This window comes from Somniosus microcephalus, chromosome 24, assembly GCF_052327205.1.
Source record: "Somniosus microcephalus isolate GS21.2 chromosome 24, FLI_Smic_1.0, whole genome shotgun sequence".
NCBI lineage: Eukaryota > Metazoa > Chordata > Chondrichthyes > Squaliformes > Somniosidae > Somniosus > Somniosus microcephalus.
Window position 1 is genome coordinate 974470 of NC_141010.1, and position 22316 is coordinate 996785.

The 22316-nt window shown below is 52.6% G+C and overlaps 2 protein-coding genes across 2 annotated transcripts in view; one reads left to right on the forward strand and one right to left on the reverse strand.

Moving 5' to 3' along the window:
• Positions 1–1323: 1323 nt before the first annotated feature.
• Positions 1324–15057, reverse strand: LOC147100941 (tubulin gamma-1 chain-like). Its single transcript, XM_085966043.1, has 3 exons — positions 14953–15057; positions 8355–8467; positions 1324–1526 (listed from the first exon to the last, which is right to left on the reverse strand). Exons 1-3 carry the CDS (start codon positions 14999–15001, stop codon positions 1344–1346), a joined length of 345 nt encoding a protein of 114 aa, XP_085822169.1. The 5' UTR covers positions 15002–15057; the 3' UTR covers positions 1324–1343.
• A 41-nt stretch (positions 15058–15098) lies between these two features.
• Positions 15099–22316, forward strand: part of retreg3 (reticulophagy regulator family member 3) — a 37587-nt gene continuing 30369 nt past the window's right edge. The window contains exons 1-2 of the mRNA XM_085966007.1: positions 15099–15171; positions 17476–17725. Coding sequence (XP_085822133.1) covers positions 15099–15171; positions 17476–17725 — 323 coding nt within the window. The remainder of the gene's footprint in view (positions 15172–17475; positions 17726–22316) is intronic.

Sequence of the window (22316 nt, forward strand, 5' to 3'; positions counted from 1 at the left end):
AAACCTTACTATCTCAGTTAGAGTCGTGTGTGCAGTATTGGGCTCCACACTCCAAACCTTACTATCTCAGTTAGAGTCGTGTGTGCAGTATTGGGCTCCACACTCCAAACCTTACTATCTCAGTTAGAGTCGTGTATGCAGTATTGGGCTCCACACTCCAAACCTTACTATCTCAGTTAGAGTCGTGTGTGCAGTATTGGGCTCCACACTCCAAACCTTACTATCTCAGTTAGAGTCGTGTGTGCAGTATTGGGCTCCACACTCCAAACCGTACTATCTCAGTTAGAGTCGTGTGTGCAGTATTGGGCCCCACACTCCAAACCTTACTATCTCAGTTAGAGTCGTGTGTGCAGTATTGGGCTCCACACTCCAAACCGTACTATCTCAGTTAGAGTCGTGTGTGCAGTATTGGGCCCCACACTCCAAACCGTACTATCTCAGTTAGAGTCGTGTGTGCAGTATTGGGCTCCACACTCCAAACCTTACTATCTCAGTTAGAGTCGTGTGTGCAGTATTGGGCTCCACACTCCAAACCGTACTATCTCAGTTAGAGTCGTGTGTGCAGTATTGGGCCCCACACTCCAAACCGTACTATCTCAGTTAGAGTCGTGTGTGCAGTATTGGGCTCCACACTCCAAACCGTACTATCTCAGTTAGAGTCGTGTGTGCAGTATTGGGCGCCACACTCCAAACCTTACTATCTCAGTTAGAGTCGTGTGTGCAGTATTGGGCTCCACACTCCAAACCTTACTATCTCAGTTAGAGTCGTGTATGCAGTATTGGGCTCCACACTCCAAACCTTACTATCTCAGTTAGAGTGGTGTGTGCAGTATTGGGCCCCACACTATTGTAAGGATATTGGGGCTTTAGACAGGGTACAATGCAGATTCATCAGGATGCTGCCTGGTCTGAGGAAAAGCAAATAGGAAGACAAACTTTTTCATCAGCACTATGCAGATTATAGGGCAATATAATAGGTGTTTAAAATGCTGTAAGAATGGGACAGGGTAGATCGAAGCAGACTGTTTCCAATGGTTGAGGGGTCTAGAACGAGGGGCCGTAGATACAAGATTAAATGTAAGAGATTTAGAACAGAGAGACAGAGAAACTTCTTCACACAGAGTTGTGAGACTGTGGAATTGGTTGAGGCAGAAACTGTCAACATTCAGGATTAGATTGGAGAGGGGGGGTGAAGGAGAGGGGGAGAAAGGGATATGGGAATGGGGTGGGTAAATGTGATTGGGATTACTTGCTCGTGTGGAGGGTAAACACTGATGCAGACTGGTTAAGCCAAATGGCCTGTTCCTGTGTTGTAATTTCTGTGCGTAAGTTTAGTTAACATTTTAAGCAGTACTCACCTGTGAGTAGCCACTGGCCCAATTGTTGCCTGCACCTCCACCATGCTCCGACAGGTAGATATTCTCTGGGTTGTACAGGTTGGCATAGTGTGAATTCAGGATGGAATGAATCACACGAGGTTCCAAATCCAAAAGCACAGCCCTTGGAATATAATGCTCATCATCTGCCTAAACAAACAGACATTAAACTTACCACACTATGAATTGAGAGAGTTAGATGCAATAAGAGTGATTTTGTAAATATACAAGGAGGAAAAATTGTTTTGGTTCATGTAATGGCTTTTTGTATATACTTTCTTTAAAATTTGTTTGAGATGTTGGTAACACAGGGAAGGCCGATTTATTGCCAATCCCCAGTTTTCTGAGCTGAGCATTAAGAATCAATCATGCAGTGTGGGACTGGAATCACTTGAGGTTTTTACAACAAGCAGTCATTTTGTTCTGCTGCTTTCCCACAAGTTACCAGATTTATTAAACACAATTTGCCATGGTGGGATTTGAGCTCTAAACCTCTAGGCTGCTCGTCCAATGCCATAACCACGACACTAGCCAATGAGAAACTGCCAATGTGTTCTTTGATAAAGATGACTCGGGTCTAGGAAAATGTGTCAAACAGGCACTATTCACCTTAAGCTCACCAAGTTATCTCACCTGGTTGCATGTGGCCTCCTGGAACTGACAAGTTTACAACCTCAGTGGCAGCCCTGGCTGGTTTAACACATTTGTGTCGAAGATTAACTTGACTATGCCTGCGGCCTTATCAATTTTTAATGTTTTGGCATCCGAGTTGCTACAAAACCCACCAAAGCAACCAATTCTGAAGGTCCTCACACCTCCAAACTAGACTGGGAGTTGAAGGAAGAAACCAGTTAAGAAAAGGATTTTAAGATTACTTGGGAGAGGAGACAGAAAAAGTTAGTTAAAATATAAATAGGACAAACAGAATGTAAATTAAAAGGCAGACAGGGTGAGAAGGGTTTAGATTTTTTTTAATACTCACTTCAAACTGTTATAAATATTTGTGCTAGCAATCCAGGACAGTTATTACTGTAACAAAGCTAATCCAGACAAGGGATTATGTTGCTGAAATAGTAATATATGAGCTGGTGACCAAACATGAGCCTGCTGAGACTTAGTTCCCAGAGTCTGTTCGCAGTCTAAAGGTTAAAGGAATGTCCCAAGAGGCCTTACCGTATTCAAGGAGGTTTAAAGTTGGCCTCACAATAGCTATTCTTCAAATTGGAGCCATCATTTTCCAACACATTCCCAAGTCTGGCTTGGGAAATACAGGGCAGGAGTTTTCACTGGGTTGCGCTGCTTTTTTCAGCGCAATTCGTCCGAAATCGGCCAAACCAACGCAAAGGAATTTTAAACGCAAATTATGTCCAGCGCAAATTGAGATTCTGTGATCTTTTGCACTGGTTTAAAAAACATTGCGTTGGAAGCCGGTTCTGCACCCAGATCAAACTAATCATGGTGAGTTGCCACTAATTGTGCCCATTTGCAGGCCTTCGAGGGGGTTTTTAAAGTTAAGCTGCTTTTTTTTTTTTTAGGCGCAAGGACAGGAATAGGCACGTTTTAAAATCTTTTAAATATATATTTTTATTTTACTAAGAAACTGGCTATTGGACACCAATGTAACTAGTAAATGGTTCAGTATGGCTTTTTTAAACGTCTTTTTGAGTTATTTAAAATCGGGTTACTTACAGGAGGCAGACTAGACTGATTAAAATGCTTATTTTTTTATAGCATCATAGAAATTTACAGCACAGGAGGAGGCCATTCGACCCATCATGTCTATTTTGTGATAAACCCATTTTCAGCTGTATTAATAAAGCAGCGCCAGGTTACCGCTCTTAAATATATCACGGAATATTTTTTAATGCAAAAGCATTATTCATAAAATGACATTCTAAAATGCTGCCTGATTGCACTGGTTCATGGAAGATTGGGTTTGCCGATATGCAAATGAGTTTGAGCATAAACTTGAGCAAATAAAACTTCTTAAAACTAGCGCAATTTGCATCCGGGTCGGCGATTGAGCCCAAAGCAGAAATTCTTGGCCCGGATATTTCATCTCTGCAGCGGAAACCGAGAAATTAAACACCACACGGCTCAGACTTGGAGATCAGTTGCTAAAAATTTAACAATAAATTTTACATTGGACCAGGATTTTTTGCAGGAATGCTAGAAAGCAAATGTGGGACCTTCCATCAAAGACTATCCCTTTAAATAAACGTTTGTGTGTTCTACGGTGCCCTCTCCTGGTAAACGCTTCACACTACGTCGACATCTGAAACAACTTCTTTCACAGGGTTAGGGTCTGTTGATGCAGACTGTATTTCAGAGCATTTTAAATGCAAACTATTAATCTCTGCAGTGATCAGTTTTACATTTCTTTTTCTCTAAAAAGTAGTTGAAAACATTTCTAGTTGTGAAACCTGTTGAATTCCATTGCCATTTAAAAGACTAAAGTGGATCACAACTAAGTTTATCTCTCCAATTTTCACCTAATGCCATCCCATATCTGACAGAAATCTGATCAAAACCAGCCCAGGTAAATGCATTCAAATGGCCAGAAGTAGAACTGTGGATTAAGATTGCTCTGTAATATCACAATCCTAATGACTAGCTGATTTGTAATTAAGTGGCAAACTAAATCCACTAACCCGTCAGTGAAGCCACTTTGCAGGCTGGTAACCTAAACAAACTCGCCCCAATCATTTCACAGGCATGAGGTTCGGTGCCAGACTGAGTCATTCCTGCTCTCTACAGGAACAGGAGGAGGCCATTCAGCACCATGAGCCTGTTCTGTCATTCAATTAGATCATGGCTGGTCTGGATCTTAACCCCAGCTATCCGCCTTGGTTCCATAACTTTTAAGATGGTAGGATGAGCTGCATTATCATTCGAAAACACGTCAGGTTTCACATGTACGCTGATGACACCTAGCTCTACCTCGCCACCAGTGCTCTCGACTCCTTCACTGTCTCCGACTTGTTACGCTGCTTGTCCAACATCCAGTACTGGATGATCCCAATATTTAATTGGAGAAAATTTCTGAAGCCCATGGTCTTCAGTCCCCACCACCAACTCCATTTCCTAGCCACCGACTCCAGCCCCCTCCCTGGCCACTGTCTGAGGCTGAACCAGACTGTTCACAACCTTGGTGTCATATTTGACCCGGAGCTGAGCTTACGACCGCATATCCTCTCCATCACCAAGACCGCCTACTTCCACCTCCATAACATCGCCTGTCTCCGCCCCTGGATCAGCAACCCTCATCCATGCCTTTGTTACTCTAGATTAGACTATTCCAATACTTTCCCTGCCAGCCTTACACCTTGCACCCTCTGAACTTCAGCTTATCCAAAATTCTGCTGCCCGTGTCCTAACTTGCATCGAGTTCCGTTCACCCATCACCCCTGTGCTCGCTGACCTACAGTAGCTCCAGGTCTGGCAACGCCACGATTTTAAAATTCTCATCCTCGTTTTCAAATCCCTCCATGGCCTCGTCCCTCCCCATCTCTGTCATCTCCACCAGCCCTACAACCCTCCGAGATCTCTGCGCGCCTCCAATTTTCGCCTCTTACGCATTGCAGATTTTCATCGCTCCACCATTGGCGGCCGTGCCTTCAGCTGCCTGTGCCCCAAGCTCTGGAATTCCCTCCCTAAACCTCTCAGCCTCTTTCCTCCTTTAAGACGCTCCTTAAAACCTACCTCTTTGACCAAGTTTTTGGTCACCTCTCCTAATATCTCATGTTGATTAACAGACAGGAAACAGAGAGTAGGAATAAATGGGTCTTTTTCAGGGTGGCAGGCAGTGACTAGTGGGGTACCGCAGGGATCAGTGCTTGGGCCCCAGCTATTCACAATATATATCAATATTTGGATGAGGGAACCAAATGTAATATTTCCAAGTTTGCTGACGACACAAAACTAGGTGGGATTGTGAGTTGTGAGAAGGATGCAAAGAGGCTGCAAGGCGATTTAGACAAGTTGAGTGAGTGGGCAAATAACGTGGATAAATGTGAAGTTATCCACTTCGGTAGGAAAAGCAGAAAGGTAGAGTATTATTTAAATGGTGATAGATTGGGAAATGCTGATGTACAAAGGGACCTGGGTGTCCTTGTACACCAGTCACTGAAAGCAAACATGCAGGCGCAGCAAGCAGTTAGGAAGGCAAATGGTATGTTGGCCTTCATTGCAAGAGGATTTGAGTACAGGAGCAAGGATGTCTTACTCCAGTTATACAGGGCCTTGGTGAGACCACACCTGGAGTACTGTGTGCAGTTTTGGTCTCCTTACCTAAGAAATTATATACTTGCCATAGGGGGAGTGCAGCGAAGGTTCACCAGACTGATTCCTGGGATGGCAGGACTGTGGTATGAGGAGAGATTGGGTCGATTAGGCCTGTATTCACTAGAGTTTAGAAGAATGAGGGGGGATCTCATTGAAATGTATAAAATTCTGACAGGGCTAGACAGACTGGATGCAGGGAGGATGTTTCTCCTGGCTGGGGGGGTCTAGAACAAGGGGGTCACAGTCTCAGGATACAGGGTAGGACATTTAGGACTGAGATGAGGAGCAATTTCTTCACTCAGAGGGTGGTGAACCTGTGGAATTCTCTACCACAGAAGGCTGTGGAGGCCAAGTCACTGTATGTCAACTGCAACCTTTAAAATTAGGCCTCTTATACCTAAGTCCATGTCATTTATATATATAGATATATAAAAAGCGCAGTGGTCCCAATACCAACCCCTGGGGGACACCACTGCACACTTCCGTCCAGCCTGATAAACAACTGTTCACCACTACTCTCTGCTTTCTGTCTTAGCCACTCTACTCTAGAGCCTTGACATTTCTCTCGCTGCTTTTAAATTTACTTTCCTGAATCCTCCCACCCCCCCTTCATTAGTTTAAAGACATTTGGAACAGACTCCCAAAGGTCACCGACAGTGTTACTTAACATTTAAAAGGAGCTAAACAAACATCTGTTGAGTGGGGGAGGGGTTTGAGGTTTATAGAAATTACAAATAAGTATAAATGAGGAATATCATTCAGACCCATCTTAGCTCATCCATCCTGAAAGACCTTAGACACCCGCCCTACCTCCCACTCCAATCGCAGCCCCCAATTCTTTCTTAAATTACTCCAGGGTTTAGTTATGAAGGAAGAGTCAGGCAGGGGCCCTTCGGTCCATCTAGCCACAGTATTCCTTTTGTGCATTTCTAATAACCCTGAATTCCATTCGTTGACAAGAACCTGTTCAATTCCTTCTTTAACCCATTAACGGCTTTTCGTTTCACCGCCAAATCTGCTCCACATACTCACCGCCCTTTTAGTTCAAAGTTTCTTCCTGCATTTCCTATTTGCTTTTGTTGTCCTTGATTTGTAAAATTATAAAATTTCTACACCAGCTTATTTTTGAGCTTGTATATTTCAGGAAGGTCACCTCTCAGTTGTCTCCTTGCAAACCTGAAGAGCCGAAGATTCTCCAGCCTTGCCTCATATCTCAGTCTGATGCTCGGGATTAGTCTGGTGGTTCCTCGAAACAGTCAACAGTCCAAAGATGTGCGGGTTAGGTTGATTGGCCATGATACAAATTGGCCCTTAGTGTTAGGGGGGATTAAATACGTGGGGTTACGGGGATAGAGCTTGTGTGGGATGGCTGTCGGTGTAGGGACCGGGTGCTAGGGTTTGGATGATCAGCCATGATCTCGTTGAATGGCGGAGCAGGCTCGAAGGGCCGAATGGCCTACTCCTGCTCCTATCTTCTATGTTTCTATGTAAGGCTTGAATTTCATCTCCTTGAAACAGCTTTGCTGCACCACATGGACACGCAGGAGCATTTCGCTGCTCAGCCTGCCAGCAGCCAGGTTACTTCTGCCGTCAGTCTGAGGTGGCATGGCCTTTGGAAGAACATCTAAATTATTGGTGCCATTGTCTGATGGCATGAGCCTAGACTATTACCACTCACTGGAGCAGGTACCCACAATGACTGTAATTAAAACTGTGTATGCAGTTACTTTAATGATCTGGCTGTTAAAATCATCGTGCAATATAAACAAAGGTTTCTACAGCAGCAACAGGACCAGGAACTGGCACTGGAGAGCCTCTTCAGGAGGCAGATCTCCAATATAAATAAGCCATGTCAGTCAGAAAAATGGGTTGTGTCAATAAGCTAGAGGTGAATGAGTGATTATCTTCCTCCATCTTCAGCCAAAAAGGCTTTTGTTTCTTTTCCTCCTTTCCCTACCTCTCCTGCTTAGGTACAGTTCCATAAGCATCAGAACCATCTGTTACTTCCCTCATTCTTAACTTGTGAAGGCAGACAGTGAGTGCTTGTGGGCTATTCAATGTGGATATCACAGTCCAGCTTGTTCCTGTGCTCACCAACATTCACACATGCAGCTTCAAGCAAGAGCAATTGCATAACGATCAGCAAAGGGATTTAACCTCCCTAACTTGCAAACGAAAGCATGGTAGCATCCTAGAAGGACAAGGGCAACAGTTGCATGGGAGCACCACCACCACCAAGTTCCACACCATCCTGGCTTGGACATATATTGCCGTTCCTTCATCATCGCTGTATCAAAAACCTGGAATTCCCAACTAACAGAACCATGGGAGCACCTTCACTACACGGACCGCAGCAGTTCAAGAAGGCGGCCCACCACCACCTTCTCAGGGCAAGTAAGGATCAGCAATAAATGGCAGCCTTGCCAGCAACGCCAACATCCCGAGAGTGAATTTTAAAACCCTACTGACAGCTGTTTGAGATAAGCCAGAGCTCGACCATGGATCTACTCTCTGCCTTAACCACTCAGCCAGTGGGGTACTCAAATATAGGGCACAAGAAATGAAGAGCACCTGCTGCTGTAACAATGGGTCAGCTGGAAGTGAGTTACGATTGTAAGTGCCTGAAGGCAGAGATGGCCAAAAGCATTCCCTTGCTTTTTGTATGATGAACAGCTCGGTGACTTATAGCCATACCTGGTAAAAGAAGACATCCTTCCTGTCAGTTCCCTCAGTGGCAAATTCTTCAACAATCCCTTCAGGGCTGATACCATGTTCTGCACAAAGCTGTTTCCAGAACTCAAAGCCAACTGTGAAAATACATAAAGATCACAAATGAAAGCAGTCCCCAAAGTTACATTGTTTCAGTACTCTGGTACTTTGCAGAAGTGACATGTGTAGCAAGAAATTATTAACCACAAAATGATCTGAATTTTTCAGCTGGCTGGGGGAATTTTCTTTTCCCCACATGCAGATGCCACATTCCTCACGCAGCCAACACCACTGCGGCCCAGGCATCTGCCAAGCACACTCAGCAGGAGCAAGAGTGGTGATGACTAACCCCCCCTCCCTTTACAAAAGAGATTTCATATTCAGCAGTGCCTTTAGTAGCCAGTTTAGATTTGGGACTCAGTAGAATGGCTGGGGATAAACAAACCTACATCTTTCCCTCTACAGTGCAGCATTTTGGTTTCAGAAGAGGCTCGCCACATATTACCCCTCCTAACATTTTCTTCTTTGGCTTGGCATCCATATTTTTGATTACACCTCTGTGAAATACTGCAGGACATTTTTCTACTTTAAAGGTTCTATATCAATGTAAGTTGTCATTGTTGCTGCTGGGCAATCAGGTAGAATGTATTCCTTACTGCTGCACTTACAAAATGTTCATAATTGCAGAAATGTTGCAGTAGGAATTACTCACTCACTTCTGAATCAAAACTCTGTGGGTTCAAGTCCCCACAGACTTAAACACAAAATGTCAAAATGTAGGCCGATATGAGAGTGCAATACTGAGGAAGTGCTGCATTGTCAGAAGTGTCATTTTCAGATAAGATGTTAAACTGAAACTATCTGCTTAAAGTGGTGCATAGAGATTTACTGTTCAAAAAGAGGCCATTCAGCCCATTATGTCGGCTTTTGATAAGAGAAGTCCAAAACTAATCGCAATGTCCTGCACTTTTCTCATAGCCCTGCATCTACTTCAGTTTCAAATATTTATCCAATTTTCCCTTAAAAGCTGCAATGTCAATCCCAGAGGATTTGAGTGCAGGAGTAAAGAAGTCTTGCTCCAATTATATAGGGCCTTGGTGAGACCACACCTGGAGTACTGTGTACAATTTTGGTCTCCTTACCTAAGGAAGAATATACTTGCCACAGAGGGAGTGCAACGAAGGTTCACGAGATTGATTCCTGGGATGGCGGGACTGTCATATGAGAAGAGATTGAGTAAAGTAGGCCTGTATTCTCTTGAATTCAGAAGAATGAGGGGATCTCATTGAAGCAACAAAATTATTACAGGGCTTGATAGGATGGATGCTGGGAGAATGTTTCCCTTGGCTGGGGAGTCTAGAACCAGGGGCCACAGCCTCAGGATAAAGGGTAGGCCATTCAGGACTGAGATGAGAAGAAATTTCTTCACACAGAGGGTGGTGAATCTTTGGAATTCTCTACCCTAGAGGGCTGTGGAGGCTCAGTCATTGGGTATGTTCAAAACAGAAGTCAATGGATTTCTGACGAAGGGCATCAAGGGATATGGCGATAGGGCCGGTGAATGGAGTGGAGGCAGATGATCAGCCATGATCTCACTGAATGGCGGAGCAGGCTCGAAGGGCCGAATGGCCTCCTCCTGCTCCTATTTCTTATGTTCTAATGTTCCCATGGCAAAGCATTCACTGCTCTTACACCCTGTGCGCAAGGACATTTCTCCTAACTTCTCTCTTCACCCGAGTGAAGATTTTAAACTGATGACGATCCAACCAGAGGAAATCATCTTTCCTGTTCACCCTCCTCATAATTTTAAAACCATTCATCTTAGCCTTCTCTGTTCCTGTGGAAATAGTCCCAAATCAAGTCTCTCCTCGTAACTATAGCTTGCCATCCATGGCATCATCCTACGCTGTGCATTGAGACTTGTCTCCTTTTCATGACAGTGTCCCTGAAGCTGCACAAGTACCCTACTAGCCTTGTAAAATTTATCACTACCTCTATACTCTTACATTCTATTTATAAACCCCAAACTGCAACTGGGTTTTTAATGGCTTTAATCTACCTTCAGGGAATTATCTATTTGCACTTTCAGATCTATCTGTTCTCGACACCATTCAACATCTTTTCCATTGCTTGTTTTCCTCCTAAAACCCATCAACTCACAACATTCCACATTAAACTGTAACTAACATCAGTCTCCCCATTCCACTAAAATCTGTTTCCTCCAGAAATCTTTTGTAGTCCTCCTTGCTGTTTGCCAAACCTCTTACTTTTGTGTTGTCAGCAAATTTTGACAGTGTGCTCCCTATGCCCAAGTACATATCATCGAAGTCCAAAGAACAAAGTGGACCCAGCACTGGGGTACATCACCTCCAATCGGAGCAACATCGCTTCTCCTCTAACCTTGTGTATTCTGTCTGTCAATCCACTTTCTAACCATGCTGCTACATTTCTTCTTGCACCATATGCCTGATTTTTTTTTTTTTTTTTAAAACAAGGCTCCTGTGATATCTTATCAAACAATTTCTGACAATCCCTAGACATCACATCCATTGCATTCTCTTTTCTATCCAATTAGTCCTTCACAATCTATAATTTGTCAAACAGAACTTGCCTTTAACAAATCTATGGCGGCTGTTTTGATTAGCCGCTGCATTTCGACATGCTCACTACTTTTGTTGCAAATTATGGATTGGAAGAGCTTGTCCACGACTGAGGGTCTATAGTTAGTCAGTTTATCTTTCTATATCCCTGCTTGATCAGAGATGTTACATTTGCTACCCTCCAGTCCTGTCACAATTTGCACGAGGACTGGAATGCTGTGGTCAGAGCCCCTACTCTGAATTTAATTTCCAATGACCACAAACAGTATATCTACATTCTCACTTCCATCATCAGTTGTAAAACCAAATTCTGCATCCTTTGACACAGTTGAACACACCATCCTCCTCCAACCCCTCTCCTCTGTTCTCCAGCTCAGCGGGACTGCCTTGCTTGGTTCCACTCTTACTTATTTGACTATAGCCAGACTTTCTTCAGCAATGGCTTCTCTTCCCACCTCAGCACCATTACCTCTGAAGTTCTGCAAGGATCGATACTTTGCTTCCTTCTCTTCCTCATCTACATGCTGCCCCTTAGCAACATTATCCCCAGACATGGTGTCAATTTCCACATTCATGCTGACGACACTCAGCTCTACCTCTCCATCACCTCGCGATCACTCAACTGCCTCCGTGTTGTCAGACTGTTCGTCTAACATCCAGTCTTGGATGCACTGCAATTACCTCCAGTGAAACACAGGGAGCCCTGTGGATATCATCTTTAGCTCCCACCACTGATTCCATTATTGCCTCCCATCTCAGGCTGAGCCAGCCACCCGTTTGCTGTGCTAACCAACCAGATACATGTTATAATGGAGCTGTACAAAACGCTAGTTAGGCCACAGCTGGAATACTGTGTAAAGTTCTGGTCGCCACACTATAGGAAGGATGTAATTGCATTGGAGAGGGTGTAGAGGAGATTCACCAGGATGTTACCTGGGCTGGAGCTCTTCAGCTATGAAGAGAGACTGGACAGGCTGGGGTTGTTTTCCTTAGAGCAGAGAAGGCTGAGGGGGGACCTGATTGAGGTACAAAATTATGAGGGGCGTAGATAGGATAGATAGAAAGGAGCTTTTCCCCTTAGCAGAGGGGTCAATAACCAGGGGGCATAGTTTCAAGGTAAGGGGCAGGAGGTTTAGAGGGGATTTGAGGAAAAACTTTTTCGCCCAGAGGGTGGTTGGAATCTGGAACTCACTGCCTGAAAGGGTGGTAGAGGCAGGAACCCTCACAACATTCAAGAAGCATTTAGAGGAGCACTTGAAACGCCACAGCATACAAGGCTACGGACCAGGTGCTGGAAAATGGGATTAGAATAGACAGGGCTTGATGGCCGGCGCGGACACGATGGGCCTCTTTCTGTGCTGTATAACTCTATGACATCCTCTCCATGACAAAAGCCACCTACTCCAACCTTCATCTTGCCCACTTCTGCCTCCACCACAGCCCATCTGCTAAAACCCTCCTCTGTGCCTCTGCCATCTCGACTTGACGATTCCAATGCTCTGTTGGCTAACCTCCCAACTTCGACCTCAAATAAACTTCAGCTCATCCAAAATTCATTACCACCTTGATGTTTGAGATACCTTGCTGTGCACAAATTGGCTGCCACGTTTCCTACATTACAATGACTACACTCCAAAAGTGTAAAGCGCTTTGGGACGTCCTGTGGTCGTGAAAGGCACTATATAAATGCAAGTTCTTTCTTTATGGCCCCAACCTTGCTTCTCTATTCCTCTGACTCTGCTCTCATGTGCACCGCCCCTTCCCTTTGTCCACCATTTGGCAGCCGAGCCTTCAGCCGCCACGGCCTCACCCACCTTTAAATACCTCTCTCTCTCCTCTTGATGTTGAACCTATGTTGTGGTTATTTTTTGCCAGCTATTTCCCATCTCATAAATTGAAGCTTATTTTTTCTCTCTGGTTTTCTCATTTAACTTTTTGATGACTCTTGCCTCTTCTACAACAGTATTTTTACCTCTCACTACCTCAAAGCCTTCTTTGTTCCCTTTTTTCTGTGATCACATGGACACAAACGATCCCATTACAAGAACAGGATGCTGTGTGTGTACTGGCCAGCATGCCTCCCTCAATCAAAAACATTACCTGGTAATTTATTCATTTGTTGGTTGTGCACAAGTTCCTTCGGCTATAAATCAGGATTAAAACATGGACATTACAAACACACATAACATATTCATGATATGGGAAGGGGGGGTGGCATAGAACTAAGTGGCACACTGGGTTAACCCTAATGCCCTTTCACCCGATACGTAGGTTTAAATACAGCCCAAACTGCTGGCGTGAAAGTTTCCTCCTCAGGGAAATGATTTTGACAGTCTCAACCCGTAAAAAAACTAACCACCCTTCTACAAAAATTGCTACTAACCAATGTAAAAGGACAGCCACTGAGAAAATATAAATGTGGTGGAGTGCTGCTTGCTTTGTTTGTTAGGTCACTCAACCAAGAAAAGGAGGGTATGTCACCCAGCCAGTGCTGCAGAGCAACCAGTGCACAAGTTCTTCTCCTTTTATCACAAAGCAAGGCTACAACCTGCAACATTAAATCTGCACATATGTCCTTCTCGATCTGTCTGTAGCCTTTGACACGGTTTACCACACCATCCTCCTCCAACCCCTCTCAATCTTCCAGCTGGGTAGGACTGCACACGCCTGGTTCCATTCTTATCTAATCGCAGCCAGAGAATCACCTGCAATGACTTCTCTTCCCACTCCATTACCTCTGGTGTCCCCTAAGGGTCTATCCTTGGCCCCCTCCTATTTCTCATCTATATGCTGCCCCTCGGTGATATCATCTGAAAACACAGCGTCAGTTTCCACAAGTACGTTGACAACAACCAGCCCTACCTCACCACCACCTCTCTCGACGCCTCCATGGTCTCTAAATTGTCAGACTGCTTGTCCGACATCCAGTACTGGATGAGCAGAAATTTCCTCCAAATATTGGGAAGACCAAGGCCATTATCTTTGGTCCCCGCCACAAACTCCGTTCCCTAGCCACCGACTCCATCCCTCTTCCTGGCAACTGTCTGAGGCTGAACTAGACCATTCGCAACCTTGGTGTCAAATTTGACCCCAAGAGGAGCTTTCAACATATATCCGCCCCATCACTAAAGACCGCTTATTTCCACATCCGCCTATTTCATACCCTCCCAACAGACTCCATCTCCGATCACCATCTCGGGCTGAACCAGACGGTGTTCAACTCTAGCGTTCCGTTTGACCCAGAGTCACACTCATCACCACGAAAGAATATCTACTTCCAGCTCTGAAACATGACCTGCTCCGTCCATCAGCTGCCGAAACACTTATTCAGGCTTTTTGCCATCTCTAGATTCGTTTACTGTAATGCTCCCCATCCTATCCTCTCCATTCCTGCCTCTCCCCATGGCACCCACCATTATGGCTGTGCCTTGAACTGTCTAAATCCTTCTGCCTCTCCACCTCCTTCTCTTCATTTAAGATTCTGCCTAAAACCCACCACTTTGACCAACTTTCAGGGCATTATTATCGCCTTCTCTTCCTTTAGGCCTGTGAAGTCCCGGCCTGTGTTTCTGCCCCAAAGCCGCCTTATAAATGCATTTTGTTGCTGAGGTTTAGTAGCGCTTTGCCCAGCAGTGAGAGCTGGCACCGAGTCCAGGGGAGCCTGTGCACTGAAGGTGCCCCCAGGGCCGGGGCGAGGTTGGCGGAGGCTCTGCCGGCCTGCGACAAGGCCCCGCTCTGCACTGGGCCCTTCCCCCAGCGGCGGGCTCCCTGCCTAGCCCGGCACGGCCCGGCCCGCAGGCTCCGGGGCCGAAACACCATTTCCAATTGACCCCCTGAAGCGACGGCCGGAGCCCAACAGCGCAGCGGCCGCTCGGTCAGATCCCGTGGCCAGCTCCAGAGGCCCCGGCCTGCCTCCTGCGGCATGCGAGCAGAGGCCCAGCAGCCCCAAGTCTGATTGCGGCGGCCCCCCGCCCCGGCCTTACTCTGGTTGCCGCACTGGCCGAGCTGCAGCGTTATAATTTCCCGAGGCATCGCCGCCGCTCGTCCCGCCACTCGCACCGAACATGCGCGCCGCCGCCCGTCCCGCCACACGCACCGAGCATGCGCGCCGCCGCCACCCGCACCGAGCATGCGCGCCGAGAATCCAGCTGCTGCGCGGCCGGATTCGGGAGTCCGGGAATTAACATCTGATCCGGACTCCCGTTAATCCGGAGCTGCCGAGCCGGAGTACCATTAATCCGGAGCGGCTCTAACATTGGTTCCAAAGGCCGGGTCACCGGGACCGCCCGGAGAGTGAAGCCGGGAGGGCGTGGCCACACCACCTGATCAATATTCACAAAGCCAAACACTGCGGTGCTGGAAATCAGAAATATTCAGAGAATGCTGGAAATACTCGGCAGACCGAGCAGCATCTGCGGACCTGCCGAGTGTTTCATGTTTACTTATTACTATTCATATTTGCTGATTAATATTCATGTTTTCTGATTAATATTCATGTTTCCGCACATACCTGCAGCATAACAAAGACCGCCTATTTCCACCTCCGTAACATCGTCCGTCTCAGCCCCTGCCTCAGCTCATCCTCTGCTGAAACCCTCATCCATGCCTTTGTTACCTCTAGACTTGACTATTCCAACTATTAATCAGGGATAGTCAGCATAGCTTTGTCAGGGGGAAATCATGTCTGACCAATTTGATTGAATTTTTCGAGGGGGTGACTAGGTGTGTGGATAAGGGTAGTGCAGTTGATGTATTTCAGTAAGGCTTTTGACAAAGTCCCACATGGGAGACTGGTCAAGAAGGTAAGAGCCCATGGGATCCAGGGCAATTTGGCACATTGGATCTAAAATTGGCTTAGTGGCAGGAGGCAGAGGGTGATGGTCGAAGGTTGTTTTTGTGATTGGAAGCCTGTGTCCAGTGGTGTACCGTAGGGATCGGTGCTGGGTCCCTTGCTGTTTGTAGTGTACATTAATGATTTAGATATGAATGTAGGAGGTATGATCAGTAAGTTCGCAGATGACATGAAAATTGGTGGAGTGGTAAATAGCGAGGAGGGAAGCCTCAGGCTACAGGACGATATAGACGGATGGCCAGAACAGTGGCAAATGGAATTTAACCCTAAAAAGTGTGAGGTGATGCATTTTGGGAGGACTAACAAGGCAAGGGAATACACAATGAATGGTAGGACCTGAGGAAGGACAGAGGATCAGAGGAATCTTGGTGTGCATGTACATAGATCCCTGAAGGCAGCAGGACAGGTAGATAAGGTGGTTAAAAAGGCATATGGGATACTTGCCTTTATTAGCCGAGGCATAGAATATAAGAGCAGGGAGGTTATGATGGAGCTGTACAAAACGCTAGTTAGACCACAGCTGGAGTACTGTGTGCAGCTCTGGTCGCCACACTATAGGAGGGATGTGATTGCATTGGAGAGGGTGCAGAGGAGATTCACCAGGAAGTTACCTGGGCCGGAACGCTTCAGCTATGAAGGAGACTGGACAGGCTGGGGTTGTTTTCCTTAGAGCAGAGAAGGCTGAGGGGGACCTGCTTGAGGTGTACAAAATTATGAGGGGCATAAATAAGGTAGATAGAAAGGAACTTTTCCCCTTAGTAGAGGGGTCAATAACCAGGGGGAAAAGTTTCAAGGTAAGGGGCAGGAGGTTTCGAGGGGATTTCAGGAAAAACTTTTTCACCCAGAGGGGTGGTTGGAATCTGGAACTCACTGCCTGAAAGGGTGGTAGAGGCAGGAACCCTCACAACATTCAAGAAGCATTTAGATGAGCACTTGAATCGCCATAGCATACAAGGCTACGGACCAAGTGCTGGAAAATGGGATTAGAATAGACAGGTCTTGATGGCTGCCGTGGACACGATGGGCTGAAGGGCCCTTTTCTGTGCTGTATAACTATGACTCCATGACACTCCTGGCTGGCCTCCCACATTCCACCCTTGTAAACTTGAGGTCATCCAAAACTCGGCTGCCCGTGTCCAAACTCGCACCAAGTCCTGTTCACCCATCTCCGCTGTGCTCGCTGACCTACATTGACTCCATGTTAAGCAACGCCTCGATTTCAAAATCTCATCCTTGTTTTCAAATCCCTCATGGCCTCGCCCCTCCCTATCTCTGTAACCTCCTTCAGCCCCACAACCCCCTGAGTTATCTGCGCTCCTCTAATAATGCCCTCTTGAGCATCCCTGATAACAATCGCTCAACGTTTAGTGGCCGTGACTTCTGTTGTCTAGGCCCTACGCTCTGGAATTCCCTGCCTAAACCTGTCTGCCTTGCTACCCTCCCTTTCCTCCTTTAAGACGCTTAAAACCTACCTCTTTGACCAAGCTTTTGGTCACCTGCCCTAATTCATCCTTATGTGGATCACTGTCAAATTGTTTTGTCTTAAAATAATGCTGTGAAGCGTCTGGGACGTTTTGCTACGTTAAAGGCGCTACATAAATACAAGTTGTTGTTTACGAATTAATATTCACGTTTGGTGATTAATATTCATGAGTGCTGATTAATATTCAGTATCCAGGCGGCGCAGTACCAAGATGGCGGCGGTGGCGGGCCTGCGGGCGGCGAGCGGACCCCGGCTTGGCCTCAGCCGCAGCACCGGACCCCGAGCACCAACTCCGGCACCAGCAGCTACTCCGCGTCCTGGGACACTACGAGCCGCTACTGACCTACTGGCAGAGCGTGCTGGTGTGGGAGAGGCCGCTGCACAGCCTGCTCCTGCACCTGGGCGCCAACGCCGGCTTCTGGTAAGCGGGAGGTCGGGTCGGGGGCCGGTGTGTGAGGGGCCGGACCCCGCGAATTGTTGTTAAGTCGGGTTTCCCGCGGGACGGGTCATTGACGCCGCGCCCTTCTCCCCCCCCCCCCCCCGGTGCCCTTCTCTCCCCCCCCCCCCCCCCGTGCCCTTCTCTCCCCCCCCCCGTGCCTTCTCTCCCCCTCCCCCCCCCCGCGCCCTTCTCCCCCCCCCCGTGCCCTTCTCTCCCCCCCCCGTGCCCTTCTCTCCCCCCCCCGTGCCCTTCTCCCCCCCCCCCCCCCCCCGGTGCCCTTCTCCCCCCCCCCCGTGCCCTTCTCCCCCACCCCCCCCCCCGTGCCCTTCTCTCCCCCCCCCCGTGCCCTTCTCTCCCCCCCCCGTGCCCTTCTCTCCCCCCCCCCCCCCCCCGTGCCCTCTCTCCCCCCCCCCCCGTGCCCTTCTCCCCCCCCCCCCCGTGCCCTTCTCCCCCCCCCCCCCCCGTGCCCTTCTCCCCCCCCCCCCCCGTGCCCTTCTCCCCCCCCCCCCGTGCCCTTCTCTCCCCCCCCCCGTGCCCTTCTCTCCCCCCCCCGTGCCCTCTCTCCCCCCCCCCCCCCCCCCCCGCGCCCTTCTCCCCCCCCCCCCCCGCGCCCTTCTCCCCCCCCCCCCCCCCGCGCCCTTCTCCCCCCCCCCCCCCCCGTGCCTTCTCTCCCCGCCCCCCCCCCCCGTGCCCTTCTCTTCCCCCCCCCCCCCCCCCCCCCGTGCCCTTCTCTGCCCCCCCCCGTGCCCTTCTCTGCCCCCCCCCCGTGCCCTTCTCTGCCCCCCCCCCGTGCCTTCTTCTGCCCCCCCCCCCCGTGCCCTTCTCTCCCCCCCCCCCGTGCCCTTCTCTCCCCCCACCCCCGTGCCCTTCTCTCCCCCCCCCCCCGGCCCTCCCCCCCCGTGCCCTTCTCCCCCCCCCCCGTGCCCTTCTCTCCCCCCCGTGCCCTTCTCTCCCCGCCTCCCCCCGTGCCCTTCTCTCGCCTCCCCCCCCGTGCCCTTCTCTCCCCCCCCGTGCCCTTCTCTCCCCCCCCGTGCCCTTCTCTCCCCCCCCGTGCCCTTCTCTCCCCCCCCGTGCCCTTCTCTCCCCCCCCCCGTGCCCTTCTCTCCCCCCCCGTGCCCTTCTCTCCCCCCCCGTGCCCTTCTCTCCCCCCCCGTGCCCTTCTCTCCCCCCCCGTGCCCTTCTCTCCCCCCCCGTGCCCTTCTCTCCCCCCCGTGCCCTTCTCTCCCCCCCCGTGCCCTTCTCTCCCCCCCCCGTGCCTTCTCTCCCCCTCCCCCGTGCCCTTCTCTCCCCCCCCGTGCCCTTCTCTCCCCCCCCCCGTGCCCTTCTCTCCCCCCCCGTGCCCTTCTCTCCCCCCCCGTGCCCTTCTCTCCCCCCCCCGTGCCCTTCTCTCCCCCCCCGTGCCTTCTCTCCCCCCCCGTGCCCTTCTCTCCTCCTCCCCCCCGTGCCCTTCTCTCCCCCCCCGTGCCCTTCTCTCCCCCCCCGTGCCCTTCTCTCCCCCCCCGTGCCCTTCTCTCCCCCCCCGTGCCCTTCTCTCCCCCCCCGTGCCCTTCTCTCCCCCCCCGTGCCCTTCTCTCCCCCCCCCGTGCCCTTCTCTCCCCCCCCGTGCCCTTCTCTCCCCCCCCGTGCCCTTCTCTCCCCCCCCCGTGCCCTTCTCTCCCCCCCCGTGCCCTTCTCTCCCCCCCCCGTGCCCTTCTCTCCCCCCCCCCGTGCCCTTCTCTCCCCCCCCGTGCCCTTCTCTCCCCCCCCGTGCCCTTCTCTCCCCCCCGTGCCCTTCTCTCCCCCCCCGTGCCCTTCTCTCCCCCCCCGTGCCCTTCTCTCCCCCCCGTGCCCTTCTCTCCCCCCCCGTGCCCTTCTCTCCCCCCCCGTGCCCTTCTCTCCCCCCCCGTGCCCTTCTCTCCCCCCCGTGCCCTTCTCTCCCCCCCGTGCCCTTCTCTCCCCCCCGTGCCCTTCTCTCCCCCCCGTGCCCTTCTCTCCCCCCCCGTGCCCTTCTCTCCCCCCCGTGCCCTTCTCTCCCCCCCCGTGCCCTTCTCTCCCCCCCCGTGCCCTTCTCTCCCCCCCCCGTGCCCTTCTCTCCCCCCCCGTGCCCTTCTCTCCCCCCCCGTGCCCTTCTCTCCCCCCCCGTGCCCTTCTCTCCCCCCCCGTGCCCTTCTCTGCCCCCCCCGTGCCCTTCTCTGCCCCCCCGTGCCCTTCTCTGCCCCCCCGTGCCCTTCTCTGCCCCCCCGTGCCCTTCTCTGCCCCCCCGTGCCCTTCTCTGCCCCCCCGTGCCCTCTCTGCCCCCCCGTGCCCTTCTCTGCCCCCCCGTGCCCTTCTCTGCCCCCCCGTGCCCTTCTCTGCCCCCCCGTGCCCTTCTCTGCCCCCCCGTGCCCTTCTCTCCCCCCCGTGCCCTTCTCTCCCCCCCGTGCCCTTCTCTGCCCCCCCGTGCCCTTCTCTCCCCCCCCCGTGCCCTTCTCTGCCCCCCCGTGCCCTTCTCTCCCCCCCCCGTGCCCTTCTCTCCCCCCCCGTGCCCTTCTCTCCCCCCCCGTGCCCTTCTCTCCCCCCCCGTGCCCTTCTCTCCCCCCCCGTGCCCTTCTCTCCCCCCCCGTGCCCTTCTCTCCCCCCCCCCGTGCCCTTCTCTCCCCCCCCCGTGCCCTTCTCTCCCCCCCCCCCGTGCCCTTCTCTCCCCCCCCCCCCCCCCCGTGCCCTTCTCTCCCCCCCCCCCGTGCCCTTCTCTCCCCCCCGTGCCCTTCTCTCCCCCCCGTGCCCTTCTCTCCCCCCCCGTGCCCTTCTCTCCCCCCCGTGCCCTTCTCTCCCCCCCCGTGCCCTTCTCTCCCCCCCCCCGTGCCCTTCTCTCCCCCCCCCCCCGTGCCCTTCTCTCCCCCCCCCCGTGCCCTTCTCTCCCCCCCCGTGCCCTTCTCTCCCCCCCCCGTGCCCTTCTCTCCCCCCCCCCCCGTGCCCTTCTCTCCCCCCCCCCCGTGCCCTTCTCTCCCCCCCCCCCGTGCCCTTCTCTCCCCCCCCCCCGTGCCCTTCTCTCCCCCCCCCCCCCGTGCCCTTCTCTCCCCCCCCCCCCCGTGCCCTTCTCTCCCCCCCCCCCGTGCCCTTCTCTCCCCCCCCCCGTGCCCTTCTCTCCCCCCCCCCGTGCCCTTCTCTCCCCCCCCGTGCCTTCTCTCCCCCCCGTGCCCTTCTCTCCCCCCCCCGTGCCCTTCTCTCCCCCCCCGTGCCCTTCTCTCCCCCCCGTGCCCTTCTCTCCCCCCCCCGTGCCCTTCTCTCCCCCCCCCGTGCCTTCTCTCCCCCCCCGTGCCCTTCTCTCCCCCCCCGTGCCCTTCTCTCCCCCCCCCGTGCCCTTCTCTCCCCCCCCGTGCCCTTCTCTCCCCCCCCGTGCCCTTCTCTCCCCCCCCCCCGTGCCCTTCTCTCCCCCCCGTGCCTTCTCTCCCCCCCCCGTGCCCTTCTCTCCCCCCCCCGTGCCCTTCTCTCCCCCCCCGTGCCCTTCTCTCCCCCCCCCGTGCCCTTCCTCTCCCCCCCCCCGTGCCCTTCTCTCCCCCCCCCCCGTGCCCTTCTCTCCCCCCCGTGCCCTTCTCTCCCCCCCCGTGCCCTTCTCTCCCCCCCCCCGTGCCCTTCTCTCCCCCCCCCCCGTGCCCTTCTCTCCCCCCCCCCGTGCCCTTCTCTCCCCCCCCCGTGCCCTTCTCTCCCCCCCCCCGTGCCCTTCTCTCCCCCCCCCCCCCCCGGTCCTCTCCCCCCCGGCCCTCTCCCCCCCCGTGCCCTTCTCTCCCCCCCCCCCCCCGTGCCCTTCTCTCCCCCCCCCCCCCTCCCCCCCCGTGCCCTTCTCTCCCCCCCCCCGTGCCCTTCTCTCCCCCCCCCCCCCCCGTCTCGTGCCCTTCTCTCCCCCCCCCGTGCCCTTCTCTCCCCCCCCCGTGCCCTTCTCTCCCCCCCCGTGCCCTTCTCTCCCCCCCCGTGCCCTTCTCTCCCCCCCCCGTGCCCTTCTCTCCCCCCCCCGTGCCCTTCTCTCCCCCCCCCCGTGCCCTTCTCTCCCCCCCCCCCCCCGTGCCCTTCTCTCCCCCCCCCCGTGCCCTTCTCTCCCCCCCCCCGTGCCCTTCTCTCCCCCCCCCGTGCCCTTCTCTCCCCCCCCCGTGCCCTTCTCTCCCCCCCCCCCGTGCCCTTCTCTCCCCCCCCCGTGCCCTTCTCTCCCCCCCCCGTGCCCTTCTCTCCCCCCCCGTGCCCTTCTCTCCCCCCCCCGTGCCCTTCTCTCCCCCCCCCGTGCCCTTCTCTCCCCCCCCGTGCCCTTCTCTCCCCCCCCCCACCCCGTGCCCTTCTCTCCCCCCCCCCCGTGCCCTTCTCTCCCCCCCCCCCCCGTGCCCTTCTCTCCCCCCCCCCCCGTGCCCTTCTCTCCCCCCCCCCCGTCCCCGGCCCTTCTCTCCCCCCCCCCGTGCCCTTCTCTCCCCCCCCCCGTGCCCTTCTCTCCCCCCCCCCGTGCCCTTCTCTCCCCCCCCCGCCCCCCCCCGTGCCCTTCTCTCCCCCCCCCCCGTGCCCTTCTCTCCCCCCCCCCCCCGTGCCCTTCTCTCCCCCCCCCGTGCCCTTCTCTCCCCCCCCCGTGCCCTTC

Coding starts and splice junctions, on each gene's coding strand:
- LOC147100941 (XM_085966043.1), bottom strand. CDS start 15,001: ATGCCTCGGGAAATTATAACGCTGCAGCTCGGCCAGTGCGGCAACCAG. Junction 8,468..14,952: donor CGGCCAGTGCGGCAACCAGA/GTAAGGCCGGGG, acceptor GTATTTTCACAG/TTGGCTTTGAGTTCTGGAAA. Junction 1,527..8,354: donor AGGATGTCTTCTTTTACCAG/GTATGGCTATAA, acceptor CTGTTTGTTTAG/GCAGATGATGAGCATTATAT.